At 41.2% G+C, this 17,099-nt stretch overlaps 1 protein-coding gene across 4 annotated transcripts in view; it reads right to left on the bottom strand.

Annotated features, from left to right (window-relative positions):
- GSK3B (glycogen synthase kinase 3 beta) overlaps positions 1-17,099 on the bottom strand; it is a 145,011-nt gene that overhangs the window by 102,571 nt on the left and 25,341 nt on the right. For 2 of the 4 annotated variants that reach the window (XM_040571782.1, XM_040571781.1), the window contains exon 2: positions 7,591-7,672. The exons of the other annotated variants lie outside the window; for them this stretch is intronic. In XM_040571782.1, the coding sequence (XP_040427716.1) occupies positions 7,591-7,672 (82 nt within the window). The remainder of the gene's footprint in view (positions 1-7,590; positions 7,673-17,099) is intronic. 4 annotated transcript variants of the gene reach the window in all.

A 17,099-nucleotide genomic window follows, 5' to 3' on the forward strand; every position in this document is an offset into this window, starting at 1 on the left:
ACGACGCAGACCAGCCCCAAGAGACCGCCCAGCCTCGGTCACCAGTACACCACAGAAATGAAACAAGTCAGTTTAGGTTAAAGAAGGCTTTGAATTCAAGGAGGACACGATCTCAATTAACATTAAGAAAGTGCAGGCATGCCGTCGGTGTAACGATAGCAGATATTCTCCGGGCAGGAATAGCTAGCTGGGGGAAGGAGCTCCTATTACAGATGAGGCAGCACTTTAGCAGCTAGATGCAAAAGCTCTCCGTCATTGGCAATCCTGCTTTTTTTTTTTTTAATTAAGTAATAAAAATAGTAGGGCAAGACGAGCAAGCAAACTCAACATCAGATGTTTCTAAAACAATTTAAGTAGATAAATTACAGTCCATTTTTCGTTATACATAATCTAACCAAAGTGGGGGCTACTGTCAAAAGTGTGGTCGCAACTCACCCTCCTGCCATAGCAAGCGTGGCCATCTCGTAGCCTCAGGATGAGTCAGGTTAGCATACTCATTTTCAACTGAAACAAGCCTCAAGTCAGCAAGCTGAACCACCTCTCACGCTGAGGACAGGTGACTATCAGATCTGGCAGGGGGGAGAAGGGCGAGCAGGACTATTCCCTACCGCCTGCACCACAAAATCCTATACAAGGAGAATCCCTTTTCTCCACAAAGAAAAGTCACGAACAAAAGGAGTATTTCTCCCCATAAGAATGACTCCAGACATCTGGAGATTCAATTCCCTTCTGCCGGCACGTGAGCATATGGAGGTTTTTGGGGACAAGCTCTACACGTACAGCTAAAGTTCTCAGAACTGTTCCTGTAATTGTTTGTTAAGGAAGACTGCTGGAGCTTGAAATCCTAAAATAGAGGCAGGTTTCTGGAAACAGGGAGAGGAGAGCAGCGCTGTTTTAGCAAAACTTCCTCTCAATTATGAAAGCAAGAAGAAAAATGAGCAAGAACACATTTTTCCTCAGTTCTATTTTCCACATCAGACAAAAAGAAATATCACTTTTCAATATAAGGTGAAGCCGAAAAGAAGTGATACTTAGTAGAAAATTAACCTAAAAACTCAGGAGAGCATATGTTGAGAAATTATAGGTAGGCCTGTGCAAGAGTTGCACACTTATCCAGAAGTGAAGGTTTTTGAAGTTTTTTTTTTGAAGTGTTGCTATTCCAAATCTACACAGGATCGAAAGATCCTAAAGGTTTTCCTGCCAACAATGCAAGTTTTCTTAAGAAGTTTGATCATCTCTGAGGAAAGAAAAAATGCATTTTGAGGTCTTGACACTGCTTGCTCTTCCTTTTCTTCTTACATTCCTCTTCCTAGGAATCCCAAGCAAGACAAGACAGGCATTATGAGGCACAGATTCTGGGTACATGCAAAAGACTCCCATTTCTAGAAGGAGATAACAGAGCCTATTATTTCTTTAGTGCTGCTAAGACTGGCGATTAATGACAATGCTTTATCTTGGTCCAAGAAAGAAGGTTACTTTCAGTACAACAGTAGACACCCATGTGATAGTAAAGATAAGAAGAACAGTCTGATGTTCTTCAGCAGACAAGGGTTCATTTACCTACCTCAGAAGACAGTAAGTAGCAAACAAATAAAGCACATTAAGGAATACAATTCCTTTATTAGGAAGGTTCATTAGATATGTTGTTTGAGTATCTGTCATCTATCAAGATACAGGACGCACATAACAAAGCACCCATCTCTTATGGCAGCAAACAGTAAGTGTTTTAAGGAAGAGTATAAAACAGGACAAGCTTGTAGGGACAGCATACTCTCCCAGACCCCAGATACGTGTGGCTTGGGAACTCCCCAAGCCAGAGGCAGTATCTCGATTTTCTTTTCCTGCTTTGCATACTCATCCCTAGGCCTGAAGATACAGTAAGGGAACCAACCATTTGTGAACAGGCACAAGTGACAACTCTAAAGCACATTAATGTCAACAAAATTTCAGGTTTCTACCAGATAATATCTAAACATCTACAATTTTGTCGTAGTGACAATTTTGTTCCAGGAGTTCATGGCGGTTAAAGCATGAGCATGCTAGGAGGCATCCAGACACCCTTCACTACACAGGATTAGTCTTCACTGTGTTCAGAAAGGCATCTCTCATCTTGGGGTTAGACAGGACCAGTATCATATAAAACTGACTGAGGTCTTCAAACAGACTAAGTGAAATAAGACCAGAAACACTTAGCACGAGTTTGGGAACAGGAGAAGAACCCCATGACATAAGATAACGTAGAGTTTGATTTCAAAGAGTTGAGAAGAAAGCAATTCTCACTAAAAGAAGATTGAAAAGGAGTATATAGAATATGCTTGGATGCTTGCATTTTGGCTGAGACAGGAAGTAAAGAAGACTTCAGTAGAGGTTTTTTGCTACAGTAGCAGCTACTCATCTACAAACCCACAAGGAAATTGCACTGCGACATCACAGCCTGGCACTACAGCTAAGAGAATGACTGCAAAATCAAACTTTTCACAAAAAGATTTTGGCAAAGACAAGGTGAAACTTGTCATGTTAAATAGCTATGGCAAAAAAAGAAGGCAGAAATTTTTTCTCGTGTCTCACCTTAGATATAAAGTTATTTACAAACTATACTCTTCCTTTAGAAAGAGCATTCTTCTGAATAAAGATTTTTTCTTTTTCTTCCACCCCCCCTTTTTTTTTTTTTTTTTTAAATCAAATGACCAATTGTCTTTATCTGCTAATAGCTGAACCTGGGATTTGGTTTCCCTTTATGTTCACATGTAAGGAAACTTCTAATATTTCACTTTAGATCCTTGATAAGTCAAACAGCACTGCAATTCAGAATGCGATTAAGGAGAAACAGTAAGTACTCTTTTACAAGTATTTTCTTTGAAACTGTGAAATGCAATTGAGTTGGTACACAATTTCAGATTTGGTAATAATTTTTCAAAGGACTCATTTCTTCTGGAAGATGACCTGAAAATGATATACTTTTTAATCTAATTATTGTCCTTCTCATTTTGTCATATCCAAAGTCTGACAGTGATACAGAAGATACGAACTACTGAAAAGTAACACATGCTGCCTGAAGATGCTGCCCGCATCCCAAATGAAGTAACAAAAAAAAAATCCTTAGACTTTTATTTTTAAACATATTGCTCATCAAAGCAGGGGGAGGGGTAGTGTGTGGGTTCATCAAAATTAGATGGTTGGGGAATATTCAAACTCAAACGCATCGCTTTTCCAACTCCAAAGATTATGGCAATACTGAAATTACTCAAAGACAAGGCTTTAATGATTGATCATCATCTATCCCAATGATGGAGCTTCATCTATTTTTACCCTTAGTTCATTTGCCCAGGCAGCAGAATTACTCCCCAGAAAGTGAGAATTAGACGAAGGAATGAACAGTCATCATACTTGCATAATATGAATATAGATTGGTTTATTCCATAATTCCAAATAATTTGTAATGCCTCTTCATCACTAAAGAATCTAAACGTGAAATTATGCCAGAAGAGTAGAAAGACAGGGTATTTTATTACAACATTAGAATTATTATCCTGAGGAAAAAAATGCTTTTGGTCATTGCAGTGGCCTAGGGCCTTCAAGACTCAGAAGCAGGAAGTTGCTTATGCAAAAGCCAAAAGAACACTGCCAAATCAACTGACTTTTCTGCAAACCAAGAAGTGAATTATTTTCTTAAGATATTAAAACAAAGACCTACGGCCAAGATAAGAATACATTCCTTGAACGTAGGCTTTGCAAACTGACAGTAAACAAGAAAAGTGAAGTGTCTAGCTCTCTACACTAATGTGAGAAACATCGCTAGATAAAACATCTGTTACCAGGATTATTTCAACATTAACAGATTTTCACACAATTAAGAAAATGTATCCTGGGAATACCACTTTGGTGGTTTTAAACATAAGAAATAAATTATGCATATGTAGTGTTTTTTAATAGTTTTAAATTACTCCTTTCAATTTTGCAATTCATGCCCCTACTATTTGCCCCACAGAAGTCCCCACAGAAGCCACAGTCAGGACAGATCAACACAACATTGTCTGCAAAATACATTCAGATTGAGAGAAATATCTGTATCCATGTTCAATAACAAAATATTAACCCAGACAATCCATCTTTCAAAAAAGCCACCATGCAGTATTTTATCACACCCTAAGCCAGTCTGATTATGAGAAATAAAACATTTAATAGGATTTTTGTTGTTACAGCAAGAATTCTTTAACATACAGGTTCTTTAATATACAGGTGCCAAGATTACTTGCAAGCTTCCTACAGCCATGCTGGGCTCCAGGGTTTTATGGCCGTCAACCCCACCTCCAACACGAAGGCTCTGCTTCGGTACTGCAACATCCCTGCAGGTACAGGGTTGCAAGCTGGCTCAATGTATTTCAGGTTTACAAGCACATATTCTTTTACTGTCCATTCTTTCACCTTTAGCATCAATGGGGACAGACCTGAATGTAACAAAGGTCAGTTCAAGCAGATAAGCAATTTGCTATCTTCTAAACTTCCTACCAGAATACAAAGATGACTTAGTGTCATCAATACAAGTCTTTCTAAAGCAAAACAATGCTACAGGAGTGCAATACTCTAAAACCCTATGACAACAAGTTAACATTTACTACATATTATATATTCACACTTAATGAAACTGTACCAAAAAAGCTAGCACTGTGCTTCACAAAAGTAATGCAACAACCTGCTGCTGTCACTGTAGCCACAGTTGCAATGTATTTTTGACAGAAAACCCAAGGCCAGGGCTCCCAACTTATTGGTTTTACGCACAGTTGACTGCGTAGTTGCATGTTGCTTTTCTCTGGTAGCAAAGTCAGATTACAAAGTCTCCCACACACCGCAGCAGCTTATTCCTGTTCTTACTACTGTAATTCATCGCTCACTAAATCATGCTGCTGAAACTGTTTGTGTGGCTATGCTATAAACATCAATGAAGTAATCTGGGAAGGAAACCAAGCTATGTTTTTTATTAAAAAGCGTACACTTTCAAGTCTGGATCATCTCACTGCTGGGTTCACAGCACAGCTGAGGAAGAAACTAGCATGGGGGACCGACAAGATCAGGGTCAGGCAGGAAAATGAAACCAGCTTTGCCACTAAAACGTCACTCAAAACCAAAAAGCGGAAAGGGGTGAGAGGTTCGTCAGCCATAACGCAGGGAACTCCCACTGTTCAGAACAGAGTTACCTTTAAGCCAAGTGCTGGGAACAGATCAGGGTTTGCTTCGTGTGTTTTCTTCTTCAAAGAAAACATGCAGTATTAGTTTAATAGAACTGTAAATCACACAGATTTACACGAAGCCACGTGCCTTACTGGGGTCACATATGCTATATAACACAATAGAGTAATGCCTGCAGAACTACTCTGGATATAACCAGCGTTTTCACTTCCCACTACCCAAACCCGTGCTCTTTGGCATACCAACTCAGGAGGGGAAACTTGACTGGTTTCTTTCAAGTTCTTTGAAAATTAGCCTGGTGGGCTCCCAATGGAATATTAAAAGCTACAGACTGGTAAAATGTGACCTTTGTCCATGGCAAGACTGCAGAGAGAAGGGCACAGCAAACAATCTGCTGGAGGAAGGTGAATATGGTCTTGGCAAACGCAAACCCTGCCCTACTAGACTGCTGGCACTCCAAGCAGACAGATATGAGTGATCCAATGAAAACATATTTGGACTTTCAAAAAACCCAGACTGCTTCTTTAATAGCGTATGGCAAGAAATGAGGCAAGGAAAGGTCCATCTATGGGCAGATGTGTGAAACAATACATACCAGGAAAAATAAATTGTGCTTCCATATTGAATTTATGGATGGAATTTACAATTCAAGAAGTGATGTTAGAGTCACTGCTGACAGTTCTCTGAAATTACTGGCTCAATGTGCAACATTTTCAGCAAATGTCATCTAGATAGAGGCCACAGAGAACAAGGCAGAAATTTATTTTGCTGCCATGTAAAGACTTAGTGGACTGAGATCTTAAGTAGCAAGATGGAGACAAAAAGAGCAAACAGGACACAAAAGAATTCAAAAAGATAAAGATTGAAGGATTCAAGACAGGGCAGTTAACTTGCAAGAAGATTGAAGAGGCTCAGGCTCTTCAATTCAGATGCATGATGGGGGGTGGAAGTCATTCAAAGCTCACAAAAACCTGATGGCAGTAGATGATATCAACATAGCTAGCAAGAAACTTCTACAGTCTGTTACCTCAGGGTCATGAGCAGATACTGAAGGAACAGAGAAGGACACAGCCCCTAGCACTGCCAATCTAATGTCTGGATGCTAGAAAAGTAGGAGGACAGTGAGCCAGAAAATGGCCACACTCACATGTTCTCCCTATGTAGTCATGTCACTGCTGCTGCTGAAGACCAAATATTTGGTGATACGAACTACTGATATGACCCAGTATGGTATCTTTTAACTTCTAATTCAAAACAGAGAAGGGGGATTGTTAATTGTGAAAAGTTTCCTGACTTAATACCAGGAAAACTTCAGAAAATACAATTTAAGGATCTAATTTAAATTATAATCTTGCAAGGAGACCCATTTCAGAGAAGAAAAGGACAGATACTAAGCCAGATGTGGTGAGGAGTTTGGCTGTTGGACTGGGGGAGAGAAAACAGGAAGAAAAAGCTTAGCTGCCTCAATTATACCTTACTCCAGGCACTTACAGTTAGGAAAAACTTACTTCCAAGACAGCTACCCACACCTCTGTTCCACAGGTTCCGTCTCGAAATGCTTCCATGTCAGCAGAGGCAGCCCAGGTTAGAAGTGGGCTGCCTCCCCCCAGCTGTGTGACCAGCCATAGTTATGACTCCTTGATGTCATCTCAAGGGAATTCCACCCCAAGTAAAACACACCTTTAAAAGGCAACATCTTTTTCTCCATGAAGGCCCATCCCCTCCAGGCAAGTGTCTTAAAGGAGGAGGGACAGAAAAACAGGCATAAAAACTGAGTCACTGCCCAGTATTTCAGACGCAGAAGTTTCTTCCAAAGAGATAAGGCCACATTAAGCAACCACATACACAGCTAGTTCCAAACACCAGTAGGTACAGCAGTCCCACAGGTATTCTTCTCTACCTTGCAAAGCCCATGAAAGCAGGGAGGTAGTGAGGCTCTCACTGTAACTTCTGATGCTGAATGGCTCTACTGCCTGCTCCTCTGACCTGCACCTAAAACACAGGTAGCTTTCTTCCTTCACGCGTCTTCCTGAAAGCAGTCACGTACACTGCTTCAATGCTTTCTGCTCCCACCATGGGGGATGGCAGAAGAGAAGCAGGCAGACAGACTGGCTCTGAAAGCACTGAGACCGACACAATCCCTGGAGAAATATCTTGAGGTGATGAGAGACATCCTCTAGGATCTGGTCCTCCACAGCCAGGCAGAGCTGTCTCCACCTGGGCTAAGCCTGGGGACAGCAGGGGCTGTGTGTACAGAGCCAGTACTCCTGGAGAATACACCTTAATACCGCTTTGTTCGCTTATTCCTTACAGATGTTCTGGAAACGGCCTTCAGAGCTACGTGAGATTATGATGGACGACTTCTAAGACAGGCCCAGAGCACACCACCTCTTCTTACCTTACCTTGAGAGGGGGCTAGATACTCTGAATCACAGTCGTAGCATACGAGGCAAAACGGTTCCGAAGCACTGCACCAAGCTGAGACCTGGCAACACAAACAGACCCTGAACTGGTATCTGACATGCCTGCTCTGGTTAGCCACGCTGGCCACGAAAGCAGCGGCGCATGCTGGCCCCACGGGATTCAATGCAAGCCTTGCCTTGGGTTGGCACCCCAAGCCCCACTGCACCTGGGGCTCAGCGTCACGTCCCGAGGCCCTGGGAGACTGCAGGGAGAGGAAAGCAGGCAGAAAAACCATGCCCCTCTCCCTCCACTTGAATGCCATGAGGAACCAGCATCCGTGAACACAATACAGAGGAACACCAAGAAAAATTATTTGGGGCTTTTCCATGTCTTCAGGTCCTGATGAAAGAAAATTACCCGTTTAAACGGTAACAAAGACAAGAACCCAGCCTGAAGCACTGCAATCACAAAGAACAGGTAAAGGTGCTTAGTAACAACAGCACTTGATCAATCCTGTGTACAGGAGCCTCCTAAACACTACAAGAGCACTACAAAGACACCAACAGTTTTATCCCCACTTAAACATCTCAAATGTCATTTTAAATAGCTTAGAACACATCCCCACAGCTTACAAGTAAAAGTAACAAGTTTTGTTTTATTAATGAATTAGAAGTGAATTTGAGAGTATTTTTTTTTAAAAAAAGATTAGTTTCTGCTCTTGTAGTTAAAGTATCTGAAAAGCCAACACTTCTCAAATATTTCACTTACTATAAATAAGACAAACATACTTTTAAATGTCTCTGCTCAGCTTCTGCTTTAGTTGTAAAAATAAAAGTAAGGAAAAGTTAAGCTGACTCTAGAGTTTAAAAATCCTAAATGACACATGAAGATACACTAAGTGGTATCACTTTCATTCGTTACATCCCAACACTCCACAGCAGAACACAGATTGAAAATTTTTGAAGACTATTTCAAACCCCAACAAAAAAAATTAGCAGTACTAAGGTTTGGCAGAACAGGACATAGCATTCCCAACTCTTTAACAAGGATGCTGATGAGACTACCATGTTGTAGTAGACAAAAAACAAAAGTGATACACTGTTCATCAGTCAGATTTGTAGCCATTAAATGCACCATGAAAAGATTTGCCATTTTTTATTTGCTCTACAGGTAATGTAGTTCTTCAGATTCACAGGCTGTTAAAACCTCAGTGTGCTGGTGGACAAGCATTAAGGGCACATTAAAACCAAGGCTTTTGCAGCATACCCCAATCGATTTCAACTACGTAATTCAACATTATATTAGCAAAGGGTTTTTCATACACTAACACTAAATGCTGACACGTTAACGCATTACTACACCTCATGCAAATTTTTGTTCTTTAAACGTAGTTTGCTGAAAATAGCATTTACAATATCACAATACTGAAAAGGCACTGGATGCTCTCCTAGAAGGACACTTGCGTGTTACGCTTGCTTGGCTTACACTGATTTTTTGTCTTGCTTTACTTACGTCTGACCACATATGCTTTAACATTTTAGTATTTTTTTTTATTAATCCACAACACTTAAAAGCAAGTACTTTCTAATAAATTCAGATGAAGTATGAACAATATTACAAGTCCGAATGACATAGTAATTTGTTCTATTTCATGAAACACCAACTGTGTTTGTCCAGTCACTTGACAGCAAACACAAAGCAGTAAGAATCTATTTCTGCAGTATTTTCATCTTCAACTATTCAGCTTGAGGAAGTGGGGAGGAAAGGTTTCTGTGCTTGTTTTAGTTGTGTGGCAGTCTATCTATAGACCCCTTATTTTAGTAAAGTTTACCATATTTTGGGGGAACTTTGGGGACTGGAAATTTGCTGACCTTTCCAAAGAGAAATCAAAGTAACAAAAATAAATAACTTTTAATGTTTTCCTTTCTATCTTTGTATTGGGCAGACACAACAGAACAGTAGTGAAGTCCAGGAAGTAACATGAACACTGGGCTTTGGTCAGTTAACTAACACAGCTAAGGGAAGGGAAAAATAGTGATAACATCTCTCAAGTATAGTAAGTACTGAGTCTACAAGCCATAAATTTATTAGTGCCACCTTAAATAGCTAGTATTCTTTTTATGGATTTGCTTCTGGTGTCACTTGACCCCTTAAAAGCAACCCACATCTCTCATGTTATGGTTATATCCAAACCCTGAGGAATATGAAGAGGCATAACCCTAAAGACAAAAACTTCTTTCTCCCATCTCAAGCTAGGAGCGTGCTGTAACTCTGAACAGCACTGTTTGTGAACAGTTGACAATTACAAAATTAGGTACAACAGGCAGTTTTTATTTGCTTTAATGCAAAACACAGCAAATCAGAGCTCAGCACATTTGGTTTACTCAGAGGGCAAGAACAAGTTCAAATACCTATAAAACTGCATCACACTTGCTTCACAATGTGGTGGAATTACTAAAATTCTTTTTTTTTTTTCAAGCACACTTGCACAGCATTCCAGACCAGTTACTTCCAACTGCAAGAATCTTACTTTGACTAGTTTCACTCCATCTCTTCCCTAAGTAGTATTTCCATATCCTGGTTACTCTCATTTCCCCTTCAGATCTATTTTGCTTCTTCCAGCTCCTCTCCTGCCCTGCTTCTTCCTCATCCATGACTCAAAATTAGAGCAGGAACCTCCAGTTTGCCCCCTTCAATTCCCTCAAATTTGGAGGGGTATCTTTCATCGCATCCTACCATCATCCTGACCTGTATCGAGGTCAATGACAAAGCCCCTGGCATTACCTCAGCCTTCCTTGCAGCCATACAGCCTCCCTGCGATTAGAAGCAAAGCTGAATTTGTGTACACATCATCACCATCCAAGTACACGCACAACAAAACGCTGGTCTACGTGGTGTTTATTCAGCTGGGAAGGAACCGATCACAACTCACACTCCCATACTTCGGCACACAGGTGCGTGTGCAAACAGCTGAATCCTTTCCTAGAAAAGTTATTTAATACCTGCCCTGCTTTACTGAAAATGAATCAAGCTATCACAGGTAAAACATTTTCCTGGATGTCAAGGTGTGGGGACACTAATTACTCCGTCTAGGCTTTAAATTCTCCTCGAACCACTTAAGAGAGCTGGACTCAATTTTAGCCTCTGGCTACCTCTGAGAAGGTGCTTCCAGCCCTTGAAGGCAAGCAGCTAGGGCCTGACAGCTGACAACCCATTCGTACAGGTGAGACTGGTGCCCTCTCAAAATGGTGGTTATCTCCAGGTACATCATCACTGGGTGACTTTGCTATTTGAATGTGTTTACTGCTCTAGAGAACGCATTTTGCAATGTATTCTTCCTCCAGAGGTTGAGCAAGGGCTTGTAAAGTTCCCAGAACCCATAGGATACTTAAAAAGTCCTAATCCAAGTTTATGGAAGCAATTATAGCAGCTTTCAAATACTGCTTTCATTGCCTTCAGCATGTATGCTTTTTGAGAGGACAGAGACTAGAAAGCATTGAGTAAACTATTTCTTTACATAAGATGTAGACTGAAAGCAACTCAAAATATTTCTTATTCTTGCGTAGTAAAACTATTATCTTCTCCCAAAAGAAATACTGAGCTCTACAAGTATTTACCCAAAGTACTGCTATAATTGTATATACTTTTCACTTGGTCCTGTAATTTATATGACCGTTTGAGATGTCTTTATAATACAGATCAGTTTTTAGAAAGATACAGCCTCCAACACCAGACTTTTTGTCGTTTCACAGCAGCAGATCTCCTTCCCATTCAACATTATGTAAAGTGTATACGAACATACATTTTATAGATTTAAGAATATCCGGAAAACGCATTTTAATGGATTTTTAAAATGACTGGGGAGAAAGTAGAAACTAGGACTGTGTAAGGCCATAGCCCTGAGCAGCACCCAAGCTGTGCAGAGAGCTCAGTCAAATCAACTGACTTCATGCCGCAAATTTTATGTAGGTAGAGTCAAGAAGTTGCTGTGATACTACCACCGTTATATGCTACGTACAATAAATATGCTCTGTATTACCCCCCCATTGATAAGTTCTCCACTTCCTAGCCACTCTTGTGGAACAAATGCTACTACTTACAGAGAAACGCTTAACTTTCATGTTTGCCTCAAAACTATGACAGCTTTGCACTTTTAATTGGATTCCCACATCTCCAAATGCCAATTTGGAACGGATAAGTTGTTTACTTTGATGATGGCAAACAGCAGAACTGATTGTGCATAATTTTTGGAACTGCTTGCTTAATTTCTGAAATCAGTTGCTTTCGACCAATTTTTCCAAAAGCTGAGTATATTGACAGGAAATACTAGAATACCACTTTCACAGGCTTAGAAGCAAAAAAAAGCTTCCAGAAAGGTAAGCTTCCAAATTCCTCCCTTAAAGTGTAAGTTTCAGCTGATGAGGCAAACCCCTCATGTGAATACAACTGCTCTAAATGCTAACTCAGTACCCATCTCTACTAGGCTAGGCACCCATCTCACAACTCAAAAGCTAAAAAATCCGAAACGCTCATAAACACCAAAAACACTTCTTCCACAAAAACCAACCACAAGAATTATTTGCACTGTTATAAAAAAAAAATACTGCCATGCCAAATGTCTATTAAACTTCAAAAACACTTAACCTCACCTTTAAAGTAGTCAGAAGTATACATAAGATTAATATCAGCCATGTATTTTTCTCATGTCGTATATACAGACAGCAGTATCTTACTAGACATCATGTCTGCATTTGAGAATCCCTAAATACAAGAACTGAGCAGATGTTTCTACACTCAACAAGTGAATTTGTATATCAGAATAACTCTTCTTTCAAGTAAACTCCAAGTGTAAGTAATGCAACTTCCAAGAACAGCTCCCCACATACCAGGACTTGTCTGAAGCTTGTTTACCTATTCCATTATCTGAAAATGCTATGGTAGGGCCAACAGCAAATACATTTTGGCGTAACAACTGCCAGTATCTCCTTAGCAAGTCCACCAATCTCCCATCCTCCCTTTTCCTTATATTTGACACTATCTACAGTGCAAGTGAAGGCTTTGTGGGTACCCAAGACAAGCACCTCATCCTTCACAGCTTCCTGTCTGTCTGTGGAGGAGAGAGGGAAGGTAAAGGCACACCAAAAAAAGAAGTGTTAATGGGATGAAACCAAAGCCTTGCTGTTTTTGAGTCAGAATTATACAATTTTAATTAATAAAAGAAAAAAACTTTTGCTTCTCCCCCCTCCCCTCCAATTAACTACCAGTGGGAATGCAACAGTGAATGAAGTGTTTCAGCAGTGTTTCCAGCCCCTGCCAAGGTAAACTTTAATCCTAAGCAAAGAGAACTTCCACCAGCTCTGTCCGCATCCTAAGGCTCATCATCTGTACGCAGACCTGCAACTGAGAACTGCGACAGCAGGTTTCCATCTAAGGAAGGAAACTGCTACTCAGGGAAGGATGTCTGCCAGCCACGGGACAAACATGAGAGAGCCTTCAGCCTTTATCAGACAAGTGACCTCATACTCCGCTGTCATCAGGAGGGGCACTCCTTTTTGCTCCCTCCTCTCCCCCAGCCATACAGTCCATCCCATCCCATCCCTTGTCATCATAGCTACAAAATAAGCCAATTCCAGTCGCTAAGCTGGTGGAAAACTGTTTGCTTGCTCGTTGAGTTCGCTTTCTGATGAATAAGCAAGATCAGCTGGCTCGGCGTGTGGTCATGCAAGCTCCAGTGAGACCACATGTAGAACAGGAAGACGGTGGGTGAATGGTTGAACCCCATTTTGATACCAGCAAGACAACTCTGCTGAAACTGATGCTGAACTAAATGCTACTTGCACTCCAAAGTTGTATTAAAATGATATTCAAGAGGAACATCAAATGTGAGTAGAACCCAGGGCTTCCATGCAAAAATCAAGGCCTTGCCAAACCTACACATGTACGTACACACATTACTCAAGGGTGCAGATAAAACCAAAATATACATATACAGATACAGATTTTACTTCAAAGGGTTTAGAAGACATGTAAGGTCAATTCATGGCCTCTTGGCAACTTACTGCTACCATTATTTGTTGTTCAGAAAAACAATCACTCAAAAAGATGATTTAATACCTGTTGCAGAATGTCATTAATTTAGAAGAGTTACTTTAAAGGGCAAACTCAAACAACCTCTGATCTGGGTGCTTCTGTTAGAGAAGTAATTTCTAGGCCCCAAATCCACTGGAGGTTTGAAATCTTGAGTAGAAACGCATTAAGGAAACGTTGACTTCTAACTCCAATGCTTTCTTGAAGGCATTCACTTACTCAATCAACACTCTTCAAAAAAAAAAAAAAAGCAGGCTAAGCAGAACAACCTGCTGGCTCTCCCCTGCCTTGTGAGCAAGGTGCTGACAGAGAGAAGTAACTAATTATTTCATTATAATTCACTGATTTCCTGTGGGATCTGGTTCACCAAAACTGACTTCTTCAGAAGTTTCACATCAGGTGTTTTGTTACAGATATTACGACCAAAATTCATTAGTTCTAATCACACAAAAACTGCCTGTATGTTAGGTGTGAGAATGACTCATCCTTCAAGTCAGTCAGGCTAGACACCATTTCTCATAATCTTTACTTGCAGGGGTAAACAGGCAGCAACAAAAATAGAAATTGCAGCCAATGCATCAAAACAGGCTGCCCTGAAAGAATGGCATCCTACGCACCTTACGAATGGAAGGGAGGAAGGAAGAAAGCTGCATTAGCTGCATCAACATAACCTGATGTGCAAGATGACAGGTCAAGGAGGGAAAGCAAAGTAGCAACAGAAGACAACAACACCTGAAGAAAGATACTGAAAATGAAAAAAGTGTGATCCATCCTGAAAGGGAAAAAGGAGCTTTTTTGTTAAAATCAGGCAGAGAACAGTAAAGAAAAAATAGAGAGTAAATGCGCCAAAAAGGAAAATGAAAGTATGCTTGCAAAAGGAAATGGAGAAAAATAAAATGCCACATCCTTTACTATGAAAGTAAATACTTAAGTACATAAATGAAATTACTTCCAATCAACCAGTGAGAGAGTCATCTATACAAAGTGGATCTTGGAAAAAAAAAAAAAAAAGAAATAAAGTTCTATAATCTCGTCTCTTGGAGAGATTTATCCTGCCTCAAACAAATGTCTGAAACCAAGGAGCAGGTGAGAGACCAAGCAGAGTATGAGTTAGCTGCTTCCTCTTTGACAATCTGAGCAGGCAGCTCCTTTGGCTTTAAAGCAAGTCACCCAAACTTCTCAGAAGCGCATTCAAAAGACTTCTCCTCTTCCATAAACAGACTTCAACTAACAACTGTGAGGGAGAGGAGGGGAGGAGACCAGAGACATGGAATATGAATTGTGCTCAGCAGGGATGAGGCAGGAGGAAGAGGATGTTTAGTCAGCACCTCCCAGAGCTACTGACATGGAACTGCCCTACCTCTTCCTAACTACATTATTTCAATCTCATGTAGAACAATGCGGACTGCGGTACAGATTCGCAGTACTTGGTTAAAAAGGCCCAAACTAAAAATTTAGTTACCAGGTTCACAGTATTTATAAGCAATTTGCCAGCTATGTCATAACCATTAGCAAAAGGCAGATGCGTGCACATGTTAAGCCAGCAGGGGTGGCATCCCCCCTGGCTGCACAGTGAGGTCCTGAGCAGCAAAGCGCGTTGCAGCCAACATCTCTGCTCACAGGGAGGAACGGGGGCTCTGTGCCGAAAGGGGTAGGGCCTGGGAGGTACCAGCGGTGCTTTGGTGCCCCAGGTCTGGCTAGGTACAAAGGAGACCCTCATGGGTAAAGCGCTTGCAATCTGTGCGATGACAAAGGAATAATCGCAGGCAGATCAACTCCATCCCTCTGAACACGTATACATAAACTGCACGGAAAACATGAGTGAACTCACTACAGAATTAATTACTACACTGCAGCTTTCCACCTGAGGTTATTTCGCTGCAGCTTCTTTTCCTTGTATAGGCTCACAACGAACACACAGGTGGCTATCAAAACCAGAGTTTCACTCAGTTATCCTGCGATGACTGGTTGTGCCCATACCTATGGGTCCCTCGCCCCACTGTACACAAAGCCTTCATATTCTGTAATTGCCCTCAAAATATCTGATTATTAATCACATTTTTTTGAGCTGGGACACTGCACAAAGCCATATTTGCCTACATCAGAGACCAACATCGACTGAACAGTAAGAACCCTACCGTGGACACAATTGTGAGGTTATGAAGGCATCTTATTTTGGTCAAGCCATTTCCACATGGAATAAGAATTGCATGGAACGATATGAAGTTCCCCTCTGCTGGCGTGCTCCCACCACACCACACCAAAGCTTTCAACTGAGGCAGCACAGCTAGCAGGCTGGAAGCCAGGCATGCTCAGCTCACACACGTTCTCACAACGTCAGCAACAAGAGAAGGCAACTCAGTCCCAACCTGCCAGCTTTTGCATCCTCTTCATCTGTAAGATATTGCTGGTACTCCTCACCCCGTTTTCTTTATTCTGTACCCTTCCAGCAGGGACAGAAGTGAAGCCTGCAGGAGCTCCACAACCAGGTGCTTGTTTAACAATTCAATAAATACGAGACATCGTAATACAGTACTATGACAAGGTAAGTGTTGCTGCCACCAACGAAAAACCACCGTAAAACTAAAAACTGCAACAGAGCTGGGGACTGAACTGAAAGCCTCACGTAGTGGACAAGTCCTTCTGGCTGACTGTGTCTTTAGAAGTCGACGCTCCATGATAGCTTCATTAGGCAATGCCTGCAAAGCACTCAGTGTAATGACAGGGATTAAAACATGACTTGCAAATTGATATGCTGGGGAAAAATGAAACTTTTGCCTGAAGGGACAAATTATCAGCAAAAATCATCTCTGTGTCTGATTTGTACTGTTTCCACTGTACATTCTCTGTCTTGGCTACCACTGTTTTTCAAACAGTGCCCTGAGTTTATTAGGCTTATGTGGTCACTATTTTGCCCATTTGTTTTTCCTCACCATCACCAAAAGACCTGGAACTCACCGGCCATTATCAACGTGGTGTTGAAGAGCAGAAATCTCAGAGACATTTTGGAGCCCCTGTCAAATCAGCAACCAGGGTAACACTTCCACAAAGCAAGGCAGCCAGGACCAGCTCCTGCACACCGGCTGGTAGCTGGAAGCCAACTGATCAGCATACACATACCAGGCACCAGCAAAAACATGCTGTGCTCCTGATGAGCCAAAACAAATGCCTTCTCTGCCTGCAAGGAGGAAACTAAGGTCACTGAGTTACAGCACATATATAAATAAATGGACAAATCCATAAGAAAGCAGGCATCATTAGCTGCACAGCTCAGAAGTCTACGCCATGTGTGTCCACAAACTCCTCAACCTCTGCTTTAAAGCATTCCAGAGCTCTGCTTCCACCTACATTTGACCTCATTTCTTTACCCACCCTGTCTCACCCAACTTGCTTTAAAATCTTGACAACACACCCTTAGGAAA

Source organism: Cygnus olor, chromosome 1 (assembly GCF_009769625.2).
Source record: "Cygnus olor isolate bCygOlo1 chromosome 1, bCygOlo1.pri.v2, whole genome shotgun sequence".
Lineage (NCBI taxonomy): Eukaryota > Metazoa > Chordata > Aves > Anseriformes > Anatidae > Cygnus > Cygnus olor.